At 31.8% G+C, this 20,939-nt stretch overlaps 5 protein-coding genes and 1 pseudogene across 12 annotated transcripts; 4 read left to right on the forward strand and 2 right to left on the reverse strand.

The window, feature by feature from the left end:
* The first annotated feature begins 240 nt into the window (after positions 1 to 240).
* Positions 241 to 2,901, forward strand: LOC133029992 (alkane hydroxylase MAH1-like). The gene is made up of 2 exons (XM_061102126.1): positions 241 to 969; positions 1,797 to 2,901. Exons 1-2 carry the CDS (start codon positions 478 to 480, stop codon positions 2,799 to 2,801), a joined length of 1,497 nt encoding a protein of 498 aa, XP_060958109.1. The 5' UTR covers positions 241 to 477; the 3' UTR covers positions 2,802 to 2,901.
* A 3,997-nt stretch (positions 2,902 to 6,898) lies between these two features.
* On the reverse strand, positions 6,899 to 7,532 carry LOC115694906 (putative hydrolase C777.06c). Its single transcript, XM_061102127.1, has 3 exons — positions 7,441 to 7,532; positions 7,199 to 7,311; positions 6,899 to 7,117 (listed from the first exon to the last, which is right to left on the reverse strand). Exons 1-3 carry the CDS (start codon positions 7,507 to 7,509, stop codon positions 7,018 to 7,020), a joined length of 282 nt encoding a protein of 93 aa, XP_060958110.1. The 5' UTR covers positions 7,510 to 7,532; the 3' UTR covers positions 6,899 to 7,017.
* Positions 7,533 to 8,718: 1,186 nt separating this feature from the next.
* LOC133029995 (alkane hydroxylase MAH1-like) lies at positions 8,719 to 11,184 on the forward strand. The gene is made up of 2 exons (XM_061102130.1): positions 8,719 to 9,351; positions 10,078 to 11,184. Exons 1-2 carry the CDS (start codon positions 8,818 to 8,820, stop codon positions 11,098 to 11,100), a joined length of 1,557 nt encoding a protein of 518 aa, XP_060958113.1. The 5' UTR covers positions 8,719 to 8,817; the 3' UTR covers positions 11,101 to 11,184.
* A 1,104-nt stretch (positions 11,185 to 12,288) lies between these two features.
* On the forward strand, positions 12,289 to 13,819 carry LOC133030653 (chlorophyll a-b binding protein CP24 10A, chloroplastic-like; annotated as a pseudogene).
* A 1,812-nt stretch (positions 13,820 to 15,631) lies between these two features.
* Positions 15,632 to 17,449, forward strand: LOC133029996 (alkane hydroxylase MAH1-like). Its single transcript, XM_061102131.1, has 2 exons — positions 15,632 to 16,215; positions 16,342 to 17,449. Exons 1-2 carry the CDS (start codon positions 15,730 to 15,732, stop codon positions 17,374 to 17,376), a joined length of 1,521 nt encoding a protein of 506 aa, XP_060958114.1. The 5' UTR covers positions 15,632 to 15,729; the 3' UTR covers positions 17,377 to 17,449.
* On the reverse strand, positions 16,198 to 20,063 carry LOC133029993 (uncharacterized). Of its 8 annotated transcripts, none has more exons than XR_009683917.1 (4): positions 18,005 to 20,063; positions 17,789 to 17,898; positions 17,638 to 17,688; positions 16,198 to 16,557 (listed from the first exon to the last, which is right to left on the reverse strand). XR_009683917.1 is itself a non-coding variant. In XM_061102128.1 (3 exons), exons 1-2 carry the CDS (start codon positions 19,901 to 19,903, stop codon positions 17,791 to 17,793), a joined length of 2,007 nt encoding a protein of 668 aa, XP_060958111.1. In that variant the 5' UTR covers positions 19,904 to 20,063; the 3' UTR covers positions 16,198 to 17,688; positions 17,789 to 17,790. The 8 variants fall into 8 exon arrangements, 2 of the variants coding, with proteins under 2 accessions (XP_060958111.1, XP_060958112.1); XR_009683920.1 differs by having other exon boundaries at positions 16,198 to 16,577; XR_009683918.1 differs by having other exon boundaries at positions 16,198 to 17,372.
* Between the last annotated feature and the right edge of the window lie 876 nt (positions 20,064 to 20,939).

Genomic DNA, 20,939 nt, shown 5'->3' on the forward strand with positions numbered 1-20,939 from the left:
GAGAATCCTTTTCTCACTTCATTTCCTACATAAATTATAATATATAAAATATTATTGTGGATATATATAAAGTACAAAATATTGCATTATTACTACGTACAATGCTCCCTCTCCACACATTTGGTCATCCTTATCACCTCATCCATGGCACTATATATATAGTTAAACATCTCCAAACACACCCTGCTATACCCTCCTGCAATATATATATATAAATATATATATATATATTTATAAATCATATGTACTCAACGAACGATCTCAGTCCACGTATCCAGTAATAATAATAATGATAAAAATGTGGACAATGACTAATAATAATTGCTGGGCTCCCTCCAATAAATATATTGGCATCCATCTTATCATGATCACATATTCATGTTCATATATTTACATATTGTAGCTAGCACAGTAGTGTAGTACATATATATATAAATATAATATAGTTGGGATTAATAAATACATATATGCAATAATATGGCTATGGTAATACTCCTCCTTGTATTTGTTACTGTTGTAATTTTCCACCATTGGTGGAGAAATAGAAATGCAATACTTACAAATTGGCCAATGTTGGGGATGTTACCTGGGCTGATGTATAATACTCCAAGGCTACATGAGTTTATGACTGAGCTAATGACCAAAAGTGGGGGAGCATTTGAGTTCAAAGGCCCATTGTTTAGTGGCATGGATTTCATCCTAACATCTCATCCTTCGAATCTTCAACACATGTACACAACTAAATTCTCCAACTATCCCAAAGGGGAAGAATTCAGAGAGGTTCTTGATCTTATTGGTGATGGAATTTTGAATGTTGATTCTGAGTTGTGGAGACTTCAAAGGAAAATGTTTCAGCTTTGGACAAGAACACATGCTAATTTTGATTCATTTGTTGCAACAACTCTTCATCGAAAGGTCGTTGATTACTTAATCCCATTTCTCAATCATGCTAGTGATACCAAAATTGAGGTATGTTATTAATTAATATTGTTAATGTTTTTCTACATATGTTTAATATAATAATTTTTTTCATTCAAATTTGTAATGTAAGATTTTAAATAAAAATTTGAAATTTTAATTAATTTTTTTTTTTTTTGAAGGAACTATAAGTTCATTAAATTTTAATTAATTAGAATACTAGTATTTGACATGTTTTATTTTGTTAATTTGGAGAGTATCATGAATTCAAGATTCTCGGCTAAAAATTAGTTTTGTACACAAAATTATATTGAGATAAATTTTTGCAATTTTTTAAGAATTTTTTTATTTTTACACTTTAAAACAATTTTTTTTAATTTTTGTATTTTTACAAAAATTCACATAGCTAGCTAGTAACCCACATTACAATCAACGAAGCAACTTAAATCGCTATCAAAATTCACATCACAACTCATGAAATGAGCAAACCAAATCGTATTGAAAAAAAAAATTAATATATATCTTCTAATGTAGTAGTATTTTTCACATTTACCTTATTTACCACTTAATTACCTAATTTACCAAAAAAAAAAATAGTGTTTTTTTATCTATATTTTTATTTTTCCGTAGTGTAATATTCAATTGTAGGAGTGATGATTTGTCTTCACAATTAACACATACTTATATTACAAATTAATTACTCTTAACATGCAAGTGAGACATATCTTAAATAAAGATTAGTTAAAATATTTACCACATAAATGTGTATAAAGTTTTGTGTGCATGCATGTACGTATAATTTGCCCGTATACATATATCATGATTAGTTTTCTCCCATATCACATTATTTTAACTGTAGTTGTATGATTGTGTAACAGGTTGATATACAAGACACATTACAAAGAATGATCACATTCGATAATGCAATTCTATTCATTTTCGGGTTAGATCTTACTGCTTATTCATTTAAATCTCCCAAACACGAATATCAAAAGGCATTTAATGATATGCAAGAGGCAGCAATTCACCGACACATAGTACCAAAATGTCTTTGGAAATTACAAAGATGGTTAAACATAGGAATCGAGAGAAGGGTTTCAATTGCAAATCAAATCTTTGATGAATTCATATACCAATGCATCTCACTAAAACGAGAACAAATAATGAGCCAAAGCAAAAACCATGATTTGGGTTTGTTATCAATTTACATGAAAGAAAAAGAAAAGCCATATTCAGATAAGTTTCTTAGAGATGTTGCATTTAGTTTCTTGGCAGCTGCTAGGGACACATTGAATGTTGGGTTGTGTTGGTTCTTTTGGTTTGTGGCCACTCATCCTAATATAGAGACCAAAATTATCAATGAAATGAAAGAAAAGTTGGGAACTAACTATAATAATTTAGATTATGATTATTATAAAAGTGAAGAGGTGATGAGTAAGTTGGTGTATTTACAAGCAACAATATATGAAACCTTTAGACTTTATCCATCGGTGCCTTTCAACCATAGAACTTCAACTAAAGAAGATGTTTTTCCGAGTGGTCAACGAGTGAAGGCGAATCAAATGGTGTTGACTTGTGCTTACGCAACGGGGAGAATGGAAGAGGTTTGGGGAAAAGATTGTTTAGAGTTTAAGCCAGAGAGATGGATTTCGGAGAAAGGTGAGTTTGTGTTTGTGCCATCTCATAAGTTTCCAGCCTTTCATGTTGGACCAAGGACTTGTTTAGGTAAAGACATGGCTTTGGTTCAGATGAAAGTCATGGCCCTAACTCTTCTTAAAAATTATCGTTTTCATGTTGTGGAAGGACATCATGTGTGCCCTAGGATTTCAGCCACCATTAGCATGAAATATGGACTCAAAATTAGGGTTTCCAAAAGATCTTGATATATCTTAAACAAATCAATCAATTAAAGAGAATTTATTTTATTGTTGTGTGTAATTTTGGCTTTTGATAAGAATATAATGTTATGTTTAGCTTAGCTTAGGTGGTCACTCATTTATTTTTATTCACAACAACAAGTATTAACTAATCATATATTTAGTCACAAAAAAATTATAATTTTTATAATTAGTACTTAAAGTTATACGAATTTTTTAGTCATCACATAATAATGAATATTTAAAATTAATCACAACGTTTTTATTTTTTGTTACAAATTTTATTATGACTAAAACTAAAATTTTTTATAGTAACATTATGATTTTCTGAATTCATTTACCATATAATTAAAAGAATTTATTCATTTGTTTTTTTTAGCAGAAAAGAATTTATTCATGTAGGATTTTACCAATTTGCCCTACACCAACAAGAATATTAATATCAGTATCAAAGGTCAAAGTTGACCTTTCCTAGTCTAATTTAACCTTAGACTAATACGGCACCGTTTAAATCCCCACGACACCAATCTTGATGTCGTATTGAACTTTAGGTTTAAAGACTCTGATCGAAGAGTCTAGAAACCCTAGACACACAAACACAACACTCAGCCTCCCAAACTCGAAACCCTAGCAGAGCAAGTTCTGCTCAAGAACTTGCTCGAATCCAAGCTAGAAAACCCAGATTCACATCCACACACAAGCATAGATTAGTTTAAAAGAGTGAAAATGAAAAATAAGGAGAGAAAACACCATAGATTTGTTTCAGAGTTCACCCAAATTTTGGGCTACGTCTCTGTCAAGCTCTTCTCAGAGATAGAAGCTTGATATCCACTATCAAAATGTTGATTTACAAGATTTGGAGCTTCCTGTCACAGAAATCGACCAGGTAAACTCTATTTCTCTCTTTACACTTTATGTTTTGTTGTTTTTCACTTGATCTGTTCTCGATCTAACTCCTTCTTTATTTTCTTGTCCATGTACTTCCCCTTTTTCGAGCTTCTCACCATGAGAACTGATTTCTCATGTTTGGATCTTGGAGCAGAAGACTAAAACTAGGGTTTACTTCTTCTCTCTCTCTCTCTCTCTCTTTCTTTCTCTGATCTGTTTTTCTGGCTTAGATCTTAGGTTATTTGCTTTTGTTTTCTGTTTATATAGTGTAGTAGAGTCGGTTGATCAAGGCTTAGGAGTTAGTTACAATTTCAGTTGTAACTAACTACTAAGTCTTGATCCACTAAATGCAAAGTAACCTAGGATCGAGTCTATTTATCTGTTTCTGTTTGTGTTTGCTGATGTGGATATTTGTAAGTATACTGGACTGGTTATAAGTGAAATTTATTCAACAATTCATTTGATCCTATCATTTCTTAAACATATATATTTTGTCACGCAATCACAAAACAGTAATAGTAGTACTATATCTTTCTCTTACATAAAAGCCCACAACTTTACTTATAACTATTCTAATAATTATCATCAACACTACACATCTAATGGACCCTTTGAGGCCAAAGTTTTTGTCAAATTTTTTGAGGTATCTCTTTCTCATGGCATATGCTACTTTTTGTAGTTGAAATTGACTAAGTATATCCGGCTCTGAGGGTAGGCGGGCTAGGCGCACGCTTCGGGCCCCTGAACGCTCAAGGTCCCGAAATTGTGAAAAAAAATATTAATATATAGATAAATGCAATGTTTCCGCTTCAAGCCTCCATTGGGTCCTTCCCCCCTCGGAATAATGGCTCTTATACACGGGTACGCCACTCTGGCTGCTTCCTGGATTGATGACTGACCCTACAGACCAACACGAGTGTTTCCAGCGTGCTTTGTCCTCACTCGCACGCTTCTTGGGAAAACTTCACAGGAGGTCACCCATCCTGAAATTGCTCCAGGCCAAGCACGCTTAACTGTGGAGTTCTTTCGAGATGGGCTACCGAAAAACAAGATGCACCTTGTTGACATAGGTAGTACCAATCAATCCATTTAAGCTCTCTTCAACTGTGCAGTCCCATACCTACACAGTCTCAAAATCATCCCACTTGACCTTCCCCAGGTGATGTGGTATTGCACAGCTTACCCGATATTTCCCCTTACGGATCACGGGACTACTGACTGTCACAATAAAGTATTAAATAAGAAGAAAATATAACAAAAATTGTTTAGCGTGGTAGTAAATGGACTTACTTTTAAGTAAAAGGACATGTGATCAATTCCCAATCTCTACTTTTTAATTTTTTTACCATTACACTAAATACTAGAACTATCATTTTTATAATAGTTAAACTATATAAAGTGGCTTCAAAATTTAATTTCGCCTTAGGCCCCATATACTTTAAGAGCGGTCCCGAGTATATGTGTTGTTAGAATAAGAAATCTCCACCTTTCGTATAACAACAAACAACGCTATACTTTTTTCAAAAGAATAAAAAAAAACAAAAAGCATCATATAGTCATGAACATATGCATTCATATTATATTATTGACAATAATATTAGACAGATCGTGATTGATGATTGCCAACTGGAACATTAATTAACAAATAAAGTAGGGGTGTTCAATAAAATTTACAAACCGCTCAACCCGAATAAACCGTCCAAACCAAACCGAATAAACCGACAAAAAATACAACCCGAAATAATATAATGAAAATCCAACCCGCCCAATGAATATATTGGGTGGTTTACAAATTATTCTAAACCGCCCAATTAACCCGAATAAACCGAATTAAACCGATTTATATATTTTTTTAATAAAAGTGTATATCTTATATTATATAAATTACATTTATTAGTTAAATTATTTTGTATTTAAAGTTTGGACATTTTAATTTTTAACTTAAAACTTAGATTTTATAGTTAATAATTTTTAATGTATTTGGATATTGAAGTTAAAGTTTAAAATCTGCACTATATTATCACTTTTTTTATTATTTTATTCAATTATTTTATGTTTACTCAATTATATTTATCTTATATTAAAGTTCTTAAAATTAATTTAAACTATAGCATTATTTAACTTGAAATATAAATAATATATTTTTATTTTTTTAACTTTTTTGTTACTTGAATTCTAGAAACGAACAATAATAATTATAAAAAAAAAAATGAAGAACGGTTTGGACGGGTTAACCCGACCAAACCGACAAAATCATTGGGCGGGTTGAACTTTTTCTAAATTTTCATTGGGCGGGTTACGATTAAATTTTGCAACCCGATATTTATATTGGGTTAATAAAAATATGCTATAACCCGACTAAACCGACCGACGTACACCCACGCAATTAATTCTTTCATCCCACACTTTATTTATTTTTGTCAGATTTCAGTCACATGCACCTTTAATATATATCCAATATTTATCAAAATTCGATCGTAAACTTAATAGTTATAAATAATATAAATCTCAAAAACACTATCACACATGAGTAATGTGTGACAAAATAAACAATGAAGGGTTTTTTAGGGTTCAAAATCACCATTATTACAAATTTTATTACAATTTTCTTTCTTAAATTTTTCACTTTACTTTTTTTTTTTTAGATATGTTGGGGAATAAAAACACTTTTTATAGATTTCTTTTTTGATATTCAAATTTTATTGTCTAACTATCTAAAAGCATTTCTTTTTTTATGTAATTGTAACATTAATATTATGGCCATAAATTAATTTATAGCCTACTTTTAAAATAGACAATAATTTTATTTGGATGGAAGAAGTTTTTTCATTTCGCATTTTCTTATTTTTTTTTTATCTAACCTATATATCAGTTACGTTACAATATATATATATATATATGTATATACTATATGTATATACTAGTGATTTTTGTTTAAGAATTCAGTAACTAATTGTCTAATTAGTTACTCTATGGCATGTACTAATAATTTGAAATATATATACATTGATTCATAAAAAAGTTTCATATAACAGATAAATTTTATCTAATTAATTATTAAGTAATAAAACTTCAAATACCAGAATAAAAAGTTAAATAACATACTAGAAAAACTATATATACATGTTTTAAAAACATAATAATGAGTCTGCAGGAGAAGTGCTGGGAAATTGTACGGTGTAACAACACAAAGAGATCAGAGGTCTCTAAAAATGAAAAGGACAGTCAATGATAGTTTTGCTATTTGCACAATGCGAATTTGACATTTCATAAATGTAACCACTACATATACATATATTGTGACCCTCAGATAGCCAATGTGACCAACAGAAAATTACACTACTAAATTAAAATGAAATAATAAATAATCACTAAACAAGATAATAACTAACCCATAGGCTAGAAACCATCGAAGAGCACTGTGGTAGAAGAATCTGCATTACAGAAACTAATTGGTGAAACACTGTCATGACCCATAACAATGCAGACTAAACAAAACCAATATAGATACTTACTTTCCTGCATCTATAAGGATGTTGCTTTTCCCAGATGTTGTGGCATATCGAATGAGGATGCTTGTGTTAAGTCTCCTATTTTTATTACCTGGTTCTGCAGCTTTTGAGCAAACCTGTAAAATTAAAAATCATGACATTGTCTGAATCATCAAAGTTTTATTTTGTAAGAAATATAAGGAATCAGTTTGAACTTGCAGAAAGAGCAGAAAAAGTACATAGGCCTAAATGATGAGCATTCATACCTCGCATGTCTTCAGAGGATTAGTCAAGCAGCTCACACGAGGAATTCTTTCACTTGTTCCTGTACCCATAAAATAAATCGTGTAAATTTTAAAAAAATAACAAAAAAATTTCAAAAATTAGGAATATACGGTTTGTTAGAGAGATATGTGGCTAAGATGATTTTTTTTTTATTTAAAAAAAGATTGTTTAATTTTTTGGGTTTAATTATTGGGTTTATTTATTTATATATTTTTGAAAGTTAACGGGAGGATCAAACCTACGTTAAATTTAACAGAATATTCTTTTATTTGTAAGGTATATTCTGTTAAACCAAAAAATGCCGTTAAATAGGCACTTTTAATATATAAAGATATAATTAATATTTCTTGTCATAGAGTTGATCTTAATTAAGTGTGGCCACCAATACATAAATTTTGAGTACCTAACATATAGAGCTGTCTCCATCTCTCTTTAAGTACATATATATGATATGCATAGTATAAATGTTTTTTTTTTTTTTGACAAAATGGTATAAATTGTGTTTGAATTAAAAAATTACAACTACCCAATTTTTATTTTTGAGTTGTTATATATATTGTCAGAAATACTGTGATGATTATGTGTCAAATATATGTGCAGGACGTTTCCAGAAATTAATTATTATAACCCAATTTAATTGGAAAAATGCAATAAAAATTTAATAGATTTGTCAATAGTATCTGAAACAGTAAAATTGAATGAAATTAGACAAATTTTTAAATTTAACAATCTCAATAATTCAGGGGAAATTTTTAACGGCCAAAAAAATTCAGGGGGTATAATTTAGTATATGTCAAAGTTCGAGGGGAAAAATTGCTAATTAGCCTACTATAAAACAATATGGAGTACGTACTTCATGAGTAATTCAATTCAGCCAAAAAAAAAAAAATTAATGAATTAAGCATTTATAATATATATGAAAAATCTTCTACACCTCTAAAAGGGGTCAACCAAACAGTTATGTTTTCGAGATAATCATAATTTTATCTATTTGTATATATATAGTAATATTTAATATAATTATTTAAAATATTTGTAAATTTTTAAAAAAAAAATTAACAAAATTTAACGTGTTGAAAATAATTGTTCAAACAGTTTGTTTTATAGGTGTTATTTTTATTTTATACATGTGTAAAATAAATTATTTAAATTATGTTTTTAATAATGTAGATTATTTTAAATTTCTCAAAATTTTACATAATATCTTAAATAGCTACATAATATATTATACAAAAAATTGAGATTACAATAATTCAAATATGAAAAAACAGATAATAATTCAAAAAGACAAAAATTATTACGGTTTACAATACTATATATATAGCTATAGCTTTGTTTAATTTACAAAATATTGGAATATGATGATGATGGCTCTAGAGAATATTGGATACTTGGAGGGTGCCCTAGGTGGGGCAGTTATGGTATACTTTCTGGCGACGATTCACCACTGGTGGCGCGACAGAAACGCGGTGCTGATGGCCTGGCCGGTGGTGGGAATGCTACCCAAACTTCTACTAAATGCCTCGAACGTGCATGATTTCGCAACTGAAATTTTGAGGAAAAGTGGGGGCACTTTTGTGTTCAAAGGTCCTTCTTGGTTTACAACTGATTTGGATTTCATTATAACTTGTGATCCATCTAATTTACAACACATCTTAAACTCCAACTTCTCTAATTATCCAAAAGGAGAAGAGTTTAGACAAGTGTTTGATGTTCTTGGAGATGGGATTTTGAATGTTGATTCGGACTTGTGGAGACTTCAAAGGAAAATGTTTCAACTGTGGAGCACACGACACAAAAATTTTGTGTCATTTATTGCTAACACTATGCACCATAAGATGGTCGATCACTTCATCCCATTTCTTCATCATCTCTCTCAAACACGACTTCAGGTCACTTATATAATTATATATAAAATTATTTAATAGGGTGCAATAATCATTTACTTACAAGTTGTTAGTTGTATAATTTTATATATATATAGAGTTAAATAAAAATAAATTAATTAATAAGTTTGTGTTTGTTCTCAACAAATGGTGCACCCCCAAAAATAATGAACCGATGCACTTTTTTGTGTTTTCAATTAATCTTAATTTTTTAATTTTTGTTATGTGAGAGTGTATATTATAATTATTATTATTAAGATATTCTCTGAATTTTTTAAAAACTCAAAATAATTTAATTAAACCACTAATTAAAAATTATATTTATTAAATAATTTATTGCACATATATCTTTTTAATTTTATTTACATGCATATAAAATAAATTTTTTAAATTCTGTTTTCTATATTCTAATTTATTCTAAAATCTTAAATAAATTAAACGTAGACCATCGTATAGAAAATGAAGATGTAGTATATCCATGCAATATTTATTTTTGAGTTGCACGAACAATATTTTTTTTTAGTAACTTTTAAAAACAAAAATTACATTTTACGTAACTACAAAGTAAACTTTTTTTTTTTTTTATCAAACAACTACAAGTAAACTTGTATACGAAGAAAGCTTACCAAATTAAAATAGGTATTTGTTTTCGAAAACTATTTTTACTGTTTAGGGTTGTTTCCTATTTTTTTTTTTTTTTTTCACTAACATATTTTTTTGTTTAAATTATAGGTTGACTTGCAAGAATCATTTCAAAGGATGATCACCTTTGACAATGCAATTTTATTGAGTTTGGGGTTGAATCCAGCTTCACACTCACACTTGTTTCAACTACCTCAACTTGAGTATCAGAAAGCTTTTGAAGACATACATAAGGCTGTGTTTCAAAGACACATACTTCCCCAAACTCTTTGGAAGTTACAAAGGTGGCTCAAAATCGGAGCAGAGAGAAAGCTAGCTCAAGGTCGAGAAATGTTTGACCAATTCATGTTAAGATGCATCTCACTAAAACAACAACAACAACTCATGATCACTAATAATAATAATGAGAATAATGATGATGAAGCTGATTTTGGTCTGTTGTCAATTTATTTGGAGGAAAAAGAGAAGCCTTATTCAACCAAGTTTCTGAAGGACATGGCCTTGAATTTTATGTCTGCAGCAAGAGACACCTTGACTTCAAGTCTAACTTGGTTTTTTTGGCTTGTTGCAACTCATCCATTAGTAGAGGCCAAAATCATTGAAGAAATTAACCGTTGTAATATCAACACTACTACTTGTCTTGGTGCAGAGGAACTGAACAAGTTTATCTATTTGCAAGCTGTATTGTATGAGACATTCAGACTCTATCCACCTATACCATTCAATCACAGAAGTGCAGATAAGGATGACATTCTTCCAAGTGGTCACCATGTGAGGAAGAAACAAAGGGTATTGTTGTCATTTTACTCCACTGGTAGGATGGAAGAGATATGGGGTAAGGATTGTTTAGAGTTCAAACCAGAAAGATGGATTACAGAGGAAAAAGGTTTTGTGTATGTACCATCTCATAAGTACCCAATTTTTAATGGTGGTCCAAGGACTTGTATTGGTAAAGACATGGTTTTGATTCAAATGAAAGTGGCTGCAATTTCTATACTTTCTAAGTATTCTTTTCAAGTGGTGGAAGGACATGATCCTATATCTCTTAGTTTAACTATCTCTCTTAATATGAAAAGTGGGCTCATGGCTAAGGTTGTGAAAAGATGTTCTTGAAATCAAATCTATGTAATATTTAACTAGAATTTAAGATCAAGTTCTCTACTTATAATTAATAAAAATAATTATCCACTATGTTTTTGTTGCTTGTACCACTTATTATTCTCTTGCATGTATTATATATTTAGCAACATTTTTGAAAAGGAAAATAAAAACTACTTATATATTTTATATATATCTATAAATGTAAAAATTTTCTAACTCCAGGAAATTGAAAAATACCTTATTTGTAGGGCATTTAATAGTTTGTTCTAATTTGACAATTGCATCGTAATACCGTGATCTTGTATGCAATATATTTAAATTAGGATTGATTAAAATCTCGTGTTATTCAAAAAAATAATTCAATATTAACAATCATTAAATGTAGTCAAAGAATAAGTCATTGTCTTCTCAACCTCACCTGTTGTGAATTGTCAATACTAATTTATTAATTAATCATATAATTAACATTAGACATTCAGATATTGAATATTAAAATAAGAATCAAATTCCATAAACTTAAAAGAAGATATATTTTTTTTTTCGAAATGAGGCTGAACCCATAAAAAAAAATACTAAAATTATTAGTAGTTGCTCTTTTTTTTTTCTCTTTATAAACTGAAAATTATAAGGACAAAGTGTTGAATTGAAAGTTAGATGAAGAAGAATATGATTCTTTTGCGGGTTTACAAAATTCAAAAAATCTCAATTTTCGAATTTGATTGATCTTAAATTTTTATTTTAATTTTTTTTTTGGTTTGGAATCTGAATCTCAATCAATTTGGCTTTAAACAAGTTTTTGTTGGTCAACTATTTTTAATGTCTTAATTAATTATTATTCATACCCAAAAATAAGGAAGAAACAACCCTAACAATGGACAAGCAAGCCGATTTTGTCACTTAATATATGACTTAAAACTATTAGGATTCGTTTGGTACGTCGTATTACACCGTATTGTATTGTATAGTATTATATTGAATTTTATTTTATGCAATATTTTTTTGTAAAAATATGATATATATATATATATAATCTAATTTTATACAATACGACATAATACAACGTTTCAAACGAGCCCATAATTATTATTGTTATATATATGGATAATATATAAATAAATTATTTATACATTTTTTGTTTTTTTTACTTTAAAGAATATAAAAGGGAAATTTGCGGCAAAAGTCCCCAAAAAGTTCACGTTGATGCAGATTAGTCCCCAAGGTTCAAAAATAGCGGCAATAGTCCTCAAGGTCACACTTTTTATTTGTCCGTCGATACCCAGTTTGACAGCCTCGTTAAGTACTGGCAAGAATGCCACGTGTTGAAGTATTATTGGTCCAAATTTTAATTTTAATTAAAAATAATTAAAAATAAAAAAAATAATTAAAAAATAAATAAATAAAAAGTTTAATATTATTTTTATTTTTTTATTTAAAATTAATTTCTTTTTTCTTTTTCTTTTTTTTTCTTTTTCTTTTTCCTTTTTCTTTTTTTTTTTTCTTTTTCTTTCTTTTCTTCTTCATCTTCTTCGTCTTCTTCTCCTTCTTCTCACTGCCATCACCATCAACCCCCAACCTTAACTCCAAACCAGCTGCACCACCCCCTTCAAATAATTTCCAATGCATTAATAAATTTCTACTGCACAAATAAAAAATCCCAAAACCCCAAAAATAATTTAAATCAAAAAAACAAATCAAAACCCCAAATCCTCAATCAAACCCTCAATCAAAAACCCCAAATCAAAACCCATAAATTGTTAGCTTTATCTCTTTTCTTTTAATCTTACAGGCTTCCAGGTGACTATGGTTTCGACCCATTGGGATTAGGCAAGGACCCAGCTTTTCTCAAGTGGTACAAAGAAGCTGAGCTCATCCACGGAAGGTGGGCCATGCCTGCCGTGCTTGGAATCTTCGTCGGTCAAGCATGTAGTGCTGTGCCATGGTTCGAGGCTGGAGCTGACCCATCAGCCATAGCTCCATTCTCGTTCAGCTCCATTCTCGTTGGGTAGAGAGTAAGAGATGGGTGGACTTCTTCAACCCTGAATCACAATCGGTGGAGTGGGCGACGCCATGGTCGAGGACTGCCGAGAACTTCGCAAATGCCACCGGAGACCAAGGATACCCCAGTGGAAAATTCTTCGACCCATTGGGACCGGCCGGAACACTGCAGAACGATGAGTATATTCCCGATGTGGAGAAACTGGAGAGATTGAAGCTTGCTGAGATTAAGGTTGGGGGTTGATGGTGATGGCAGTGAGAAGAAGGAGAAGAAGACGAAGAAGATGAAGAAGAAAAGAAAGAAAAAGAAAAAAAAAGAAAAAAAAGAAAAAAGAAAAAGAAAAAGAAATTAATTTTAAATAAGAAAATAAAAATAATATTAAACTTTTTCATTTATTTATTTTTTAATTATTTTTTTTATTTTTAATTATTTTTAATTAAAATTAAAATTTGGACCAATAATACTTCAACACGTGGCATTCTTGCCAGTACTTAACGAGGCTGTCAAACTGGGTATCGACGGACAAATAAAAAATGTGACCTTGAGGACTATTGCCGCTATTTTTGGACCTTGGGGACTAATCTGTATCAACGTGAACTTTTTGGGGACTTTTGCCGCAAATATCCCAATATAAAATAATGATAATCAAACTAAATTTTTAAAATTAATTGATCAAGACCTTATATAATTAATTTTTTATTATATTGAATCAATATTTTAGGAGCATGATGTATGTATCACTAAAAGTTAAAAGTTAAATTTGGGGTTAGAATTTAAATCTCAATTAGGTCTTGAACTGCTCTTACTCTAATCTGAATATGATTAGTGATTTAGGGCAATGGGTTAACTCGTTGGAATGTTCCAAATCTTGGTTTCTCTTCATTGAATTTAATGATTGCTAATATTAAAAAAAAAAATAAGTGTACTCAAACACACCGAGTATTTAAGACTCACGACATTGTCAAAAGAGTTTTTTAATTAATTTTTAATTTTTTTTTTTAAAAAAAATGAGTGTTTTAATTTATTGTGTATGACAAGAATCATGGGGTTCCATCTCAAACTCAATTGGTGATGAGTGGAGTAGTCCATGTTCTTATATATGACTCAATACTTTTACATTTAATCCATATGAGACAATGTTGAATCACATTATCACAAGCCATGTCATTTACTCACTTATTTTTGTTCAGATCTCAAGCGTTTTTGCACCATCTGGATCTCGTGCGGCTAGCTAACCAAAAAAATATATGGCTCTGATACCATGACAAGAATCATAGGATTCCATCTCAAAACCAATTGGTGATGAGTAGAGTAGCTCATGTTCATATATATGGCTCAATACTTTTACATTTAATTCATGTGGGACAATATTCTCCAATAGTGCAATTTAAAAAAAAAAATGAGTGTTTTTTTCATCAATCAAACATAACATTATATGAGTGAGACCTATGTCAAAAGTCAATTTCAATCTCCTACAATACACTATATTTTAGTGGCCATAAACCCCACTTTATAGAGTATTTTTTAAAATTCCTATAATAAAAGAGTCCTATAAATATATATGTAAACAGCAATTTCTATTAGTTGATAATTAGTTATGGCATGGATCATACAATAGGCTCAATAGGATCAATAGAAATACATACCTCTCCCAAGGTAAAATACATTAAATGGTATGTCTCCCTCTCAGGAAAATCAAATATCACATCAGCCTTGATAATATTCCTAAAAAATTCTTTGTAAGATTTAATTTTAACTCCTTCGGATAGCTTCTATAGCTTTTAGATTAAAAAAAAAAATTAAAAAGTGTTTGGATAAAAAATAAAAACTTTTTTAAATTTAAAAATACTAAAGTTTCTCCCAAAAAGATTTATGAGCCGTTATTTCTAAAATTAAAATAATTTACATATTGTCGAAGCCATTGGTATCAAGGAAGCTCTCTCTTGGAGTAAAGCGAATGGATGGTCACAGATTGTTGTTGAGTCGGATTGTTTAAGGGTCATTAATGATTTGCAAAAGTTCAAACATATGGCTTCTCCTTATGGCTATATTCTTTATGATTGTATGACTTTGGCTGCTGATTTCGATGTTGTTTCTTTTAATTTTGCTAAGCGGTCTGCTAATAAGGTTGCGCATGCCTTGGCGCAATCTTCTCTTTTTGAGACTGACCGTACTTTTGGTAGAGACTCATTACCTTTTGTTTTTGCATCCTTGATTTGAATGATTTAGTTTAATAAAGTTTATCCTTTATTCAAAAAAAAAATGATATCCAAACACTTTAAAAAGTGATTTTTATTGAAAAAAAAATTATATAATAATTATCTTATACTTGTAACTATAAACAAAACAATCTTTCAAAAAAAAAAACTATAAACAAAACAAAAGTAGAAGGTTAAGCTAAAATAAATTTTGTACTCTTTTATAATTTACAATAGATCATAATTAGTTCAAAAATAAAACTCAACTACTCGGTTACCATGCAATTAGCATGTTCCTTAATAAAATGAAACCAATTAAGGATAGATGGGGCAACTACATACAGATAATGATGATGATGGTAATGGTAATGATAAGATAAAAGACCAACAATTAATTATGAGCGTCCTAATGCTTTAACCTAAACTACAAACAGCTACCTAGCTTCCATGGATCTAGAAATAGGGTTACCAGAGATTCTCATTGGAGGGGTGCTACTACTAATAATTTGCTTTCTCGGGGCGGTTGGCCGGCCAGTCTTCGGCATGTGGCCAAACCTTCTTCGAAACATTCCCCGCCTACATGACTTTGCAACTGAGTTTCTAAGACAACGCGATCTCACCATTGAGTTCAAAGGCCCCTGGTTTGCTAATTTAGATTTCATTATCACTTGTGATCCTCGAAATATTCAGCATATCCTAATCACAAACTTCGCCAATTATCCAAAGGGGCCACAATTTAAGGAGGCTTTTGAAGCTCTAGGCGATGGGATTTTGAATGTCGACTCGGATTTATGGAGACTTCAAAGAAAGATGTTTCAGTTGTGGAGCAGACAACATAAAAAATTTGACTCTTTTGTTGCAAGAACAATTCAACAAAAGGTGGTAAACGATCTGATCCCGTTTCTTGATCAAGTCTCCAACACAAGAACTCAGGTTGTCATTTATTTACATAACAATTTTAGTTATATACACAACAATGTTTAGCTTGCATTACAAATATATAAATATATATATATATTTCTCTTTATTTACGATTTACTTATTTATTTCAATCAATAGATTGACTTACAAGAAGCATTCCAATCCATGGTCACCTTTGAAAGTGCAATCTTGCTGATTTTCGGCCTTGATCCGGATAATTATTCCTTTACATTCTCCAAATTGGAATACAGAAAGGCAATCGACGACATTCAAGAGGCTACACTTCGTCGACACTTTCTACCAGAAGTTTGGTGGAAATTGGAGAGGTGGCTTCAAGTTGGGCATGAGAGAAAGCTAACAAAAGCAAGAAGAGTCTTCGATGAATTCATGTATCAATGCATCCAAATAAAACGGAAGGAGTTATATCAAAGTTGTAAAAGCCAAAATAAAGAACAAGTTGCCAACTCTAATGACTTGATGACACTTTATATGGAAGAAAAAGAAACACCCTACTCCGACCAATTTTTAAAGGATGTGGCTTTGAATTTTGTAGCAGCGGCAAGGGATACCTTAACAGCGGGTCTTAGTTGGTTTTTCTATCTTGTAGCTACTCACCCAACTATAGAAGCCAAAATTCTAGAAGAAATGAAGGAAAATCTTCCTACCGTTAATGAGGATAATAACCATAACAAGTATCAGTTTTTTGATGCAGAGGAGCTAAGTAAGTTGGTTTATTTACAGGCAGTATTGTATGAGACACTGAGACTATACCCCTCGGTGCCCTTGAATCACAAAACTGTTGCTGAACCAGACATTCTACCTAGTGGTCACCGGGCAGAACGAAAGACAAGAATTTTTCTGTCGTATTATGCTATGGGAAGGATGGAAAAAATATGGGGTCCGGACTGTCTAGAGTTCAAGCCCGAGAGATGGATTTCAGAGCAAGGTGGATTTGTGTATGTACCATCTCACAAATACACTGTGTTTAATGCTGGACCTAGGTCATGTTTGGGTAAAGACATGGCTTTGCTCCAAATGAAAGTACTTGCAACCACCATCCTTAGCAATTTCAGACTTCAAGTGGTGGAAGGGCATCCTGTCTCTCCAAATATTACTGTCACTCTTAACATGAAACATGGTCTTAAAGTTTGGGTTTCGAGAAGATGTGCCTGAAAATTCAGTTCATTATTGTACCAAACACAAAATTAAGGAATAGGAATAATAACAAAAAATTCCCATTGGTATCGCTGAATGCTCTATCTTTCCTATGTTATCATAAATAACAAAAATGAACAAAGTGATATAAAAGGTCCTACAATCATCTTCCTCTCCAGCTAATTATTATGATAAACAGATAGTTTGTCGCTAAATATTATCAGTTAGGATCATCATAAACATGTGACTTTTCCCAATCAATATAACATGAAGACGTACCATCTGATGCAAAGTAGTTTTGGGAACCTTCCGACGTAGGTCCAGTTTTTACTGCATTTAATGACAAAAACACTATCTCAGGGATGGAATTAAATCTAACCCAAAATAAATAAATAAGAATTACACATATAAAATGAACAAAATAATTTACCTTTAACTTAGATCAAAATCAGTTTCATCCGCAGAAGAGAGGACGAATTCCGCATACAGATTTTTTAATGTGATCATCACTGTCATCAGTAATGGACCCATAATTGCTCCCTTCAGTTCAATTAAAGATTTATTATAGATAGAAGATTTCTTACACCATATAAAATGACCTTGATGATAAGAATAACAAATTAGTTTGAAATGAAAGAGATATTACTTCCAAAATTGATGGAAATAGTGCAATTCCACCAAGCATGCTCAGCCCTGTCAAATAGGCATTCTGTCCTGGGATCTCATCCTGTATGGCGATTGTTCCATATTCCAAAATTAGTTGATGAACTACTGTCAAAAGAACAGCCTCCACATATCTTGCTTCCATGGCCAATTGCACCGCAGCCGGAATTGATGAGAGAAACGCAGGAGTTATGGGGAAAACAGCACTCATAAGCGCCAAAAAGGTAGACATGTAAAGGAAATGAATCTTATAGAATCTGAACAACAGATATGTAAGACAGCCTTGAAAGAAAGTGACCTTAGCAGCAGCCAATAAGACACTACTAACAGCTTGGTCAAGAACATGGGCACAACGAGCTCTAGTGGACCTAGAAAGTGGCAGCATTTCAAGAACATGGTCCATGACACCACCAGACTCAGTAGTAATGAGATAATAGAGTAGCCACAAAAACACCATGAACCCTGAAATGAAGTTCATTAATCCTGCGGCTCCTGAGACAATTGACACTGCCATAAAGACCAAGAAATTCACACCTCCAGCCAACACCGTTGTACCACTGGCGAGTAATCGCCTTGACTTATCAAGACTCTGGAGGAGAAGTGATTTGATTTTCTCCATCAATTCCTCCCTACTAATTAAAGATACCAAATCCCTGAACACATTGTCAACGTCTCTATAAATCACTTTCCACTCACTATTACGCAGCTTAGATATAATTTTGTTCAACTTTTCAGTAAGTGACAGAGCAGAGACAGTACTAGCACTTGATACTATTGGACTAGGGGATGGACTATTCAAGTAATGTCTAAGACCATCAACAATCTCTGTCACATTGTAATGTGCTGCCAAAGAATTAATGTTCTGTGAAACAGCTTCGTAAAAATTCATTGTGTAATTATCAACCAATTCAGGAATATGATTATCATACACCCACTGTGTAACTCCAATCCTCTCTGCATAATTACTTTCTTTCAAATGGGTGTTCACAGATATCACTGCATCTTTTCCTTCCATAGCAATCTTATAAGAAAAGAAAATAAGCCCAAACATAGAACCAAAAATCATACACATGATCAAACCAATCCCAACCATAGTCTTTAACCTATTGAGCATCCAGCAAGTAATGTAGCCACCTACCTTACTACCGAAAGAGCTTTTCTTGAGAAGTTTTCTCCCACCCCGTCGAAAAGACGTGAGTGCAGAAAGCGATGTTCTTACACCAACATTCGTTATAGTTCTAGAACCCATTAAATACACAATCAAGCAAGCTATGCAGAACACTGGAACCGAAACCAGCCCTATATACTCATACACAATTATGAATAACGCAAAAGAGATTAGCCATTGAACGAGCTTAAAAAACCCAACCTTTTCTCTACTCCGAGTCTCCGACTGACGAAGAAATCCAAAGAACGCAGCTTGGGAATTGACGACGGAGTCTGTGGCAGCGCGTAGGGCGGCGACTGGGACGGCGATTATGGTCTCAAAAAGACCGATTCTGAGGGAACGAGACCAGAAAGAGACGAGAGCCGTACGGAGCTCCCGAAGAGGCATAGAACAGAGAATCGCCCATTGAATTGGCCTCCAGTAGCCTTCTAGAAGCTTCGTAACGAAGTAGAGCAAAGCCAAGGAGAGCGCCAGCCCTGCATGCGCCATGGCCACGTACATTGCGATCCGCACGTGCGGATCACTTCGCATCGGCGATCTCCTTCTCGGAACAGACCACGGGTGATCACTCTCTCCTTCCGAATGAATTTCATGATCAGAATGGGATTGGTGTTGGTGGCGACCATGGTTGAGCTTCCTCCGCCGGATTCGAATTCGCTTCGGTCTCGGATTATTTTCAACGGTGGTTGAGGTTGAGGCTGCGGAGTCGTACATTTTCGAAAATGTTCCATTTCATATGAGGTTTGATACAAGCTTTTTGGATTGGATTTCATGTCTGAAAAACCAGAAAAAGGGAAAGATGGATGGAGGAGGACGAAGGTCCGAACCTCTCTCTAATCTTTGTCGATCATTGCCTTTCTACTGTGATTACGTGGATTCAGATCCTTCGCTTTCGGTTAGGCCTCATTCTGTTCTTATGTGGGCCTAAGCCTGATACTATAACTTTAAAGCCCAGCCCAACCCAACCCAGCTTAATGTATGGGAAATTTACATGGTATACTAACTTTTGTCATTTTTTTACAAAAATACTGTCAGGCAGTATTTTTTACTTTTTTACTGTGTTTTTTTTATAAGTTTCATACTGCAGTATACTGTGTTAAGTTTCACTAGTGTTCTACTGGTGTTTTACTAGTGTTCTACTGTTGTTTTAAGTTATATTGCTTTGTGTTTTACTGGTATTTTATAAAAACACAGTATTTTTAAAAAAAATTCTGCGTGACAGTATTTTTGTAAAAGTTAACCCAAATTTCAGTATTTTTGTAAGTTTCCCTAATGTATTGTGGGATTATTTAAGGGATAAGTTGAAAAATTTTGTATCCATTAATCAAAAATACCTTTATATTATATTTTATTTAAATATACTTAGTAGGTTGCCAAATATACCCTCACTTTCTACTTAAGTCTAGCATATAATTTACATTAACTTAAGGAGTCTAATAGAAATATCATCTATAAAAATAAGTATATTTTAAAGAAAATAAAAATGGAGGTAAAAATCAAAACAAATAAAATAATGGGTATACAGTGCAATTTCCTTATTATTTAAAAGAAACACAAAAGTAATAAAAAAAATTACAAAAATAGGGTTGTAAGGAAATTTAAATATTTTTACAATTTTTAAAATTTTATTTAAATAAATATGATCTTTTAATGTATTTTTATATTGTACTCTAAATATTTTATTGTTAATTTTTTGTTGTACGTATATTATTATATTTTTTTTTTTTGATATTATTTTACTATTATTTTG

Source organism: Cannabis sativa, chromosome 8 (genome assembly GCF_029168945.1).
Source record: "Cannabis sativa cultivar Pink pepper isolate KNU-18-1 chromosome 8, ASM2916894v1, whole genome shotgun sequence".
NCBI classification, from domain to species: Eukaryota; Viridiplantae; Streptophyta; class Magnoliopsida; order Rosales; family Cannabaceae; genus Cannabis; species Cannabis sativa.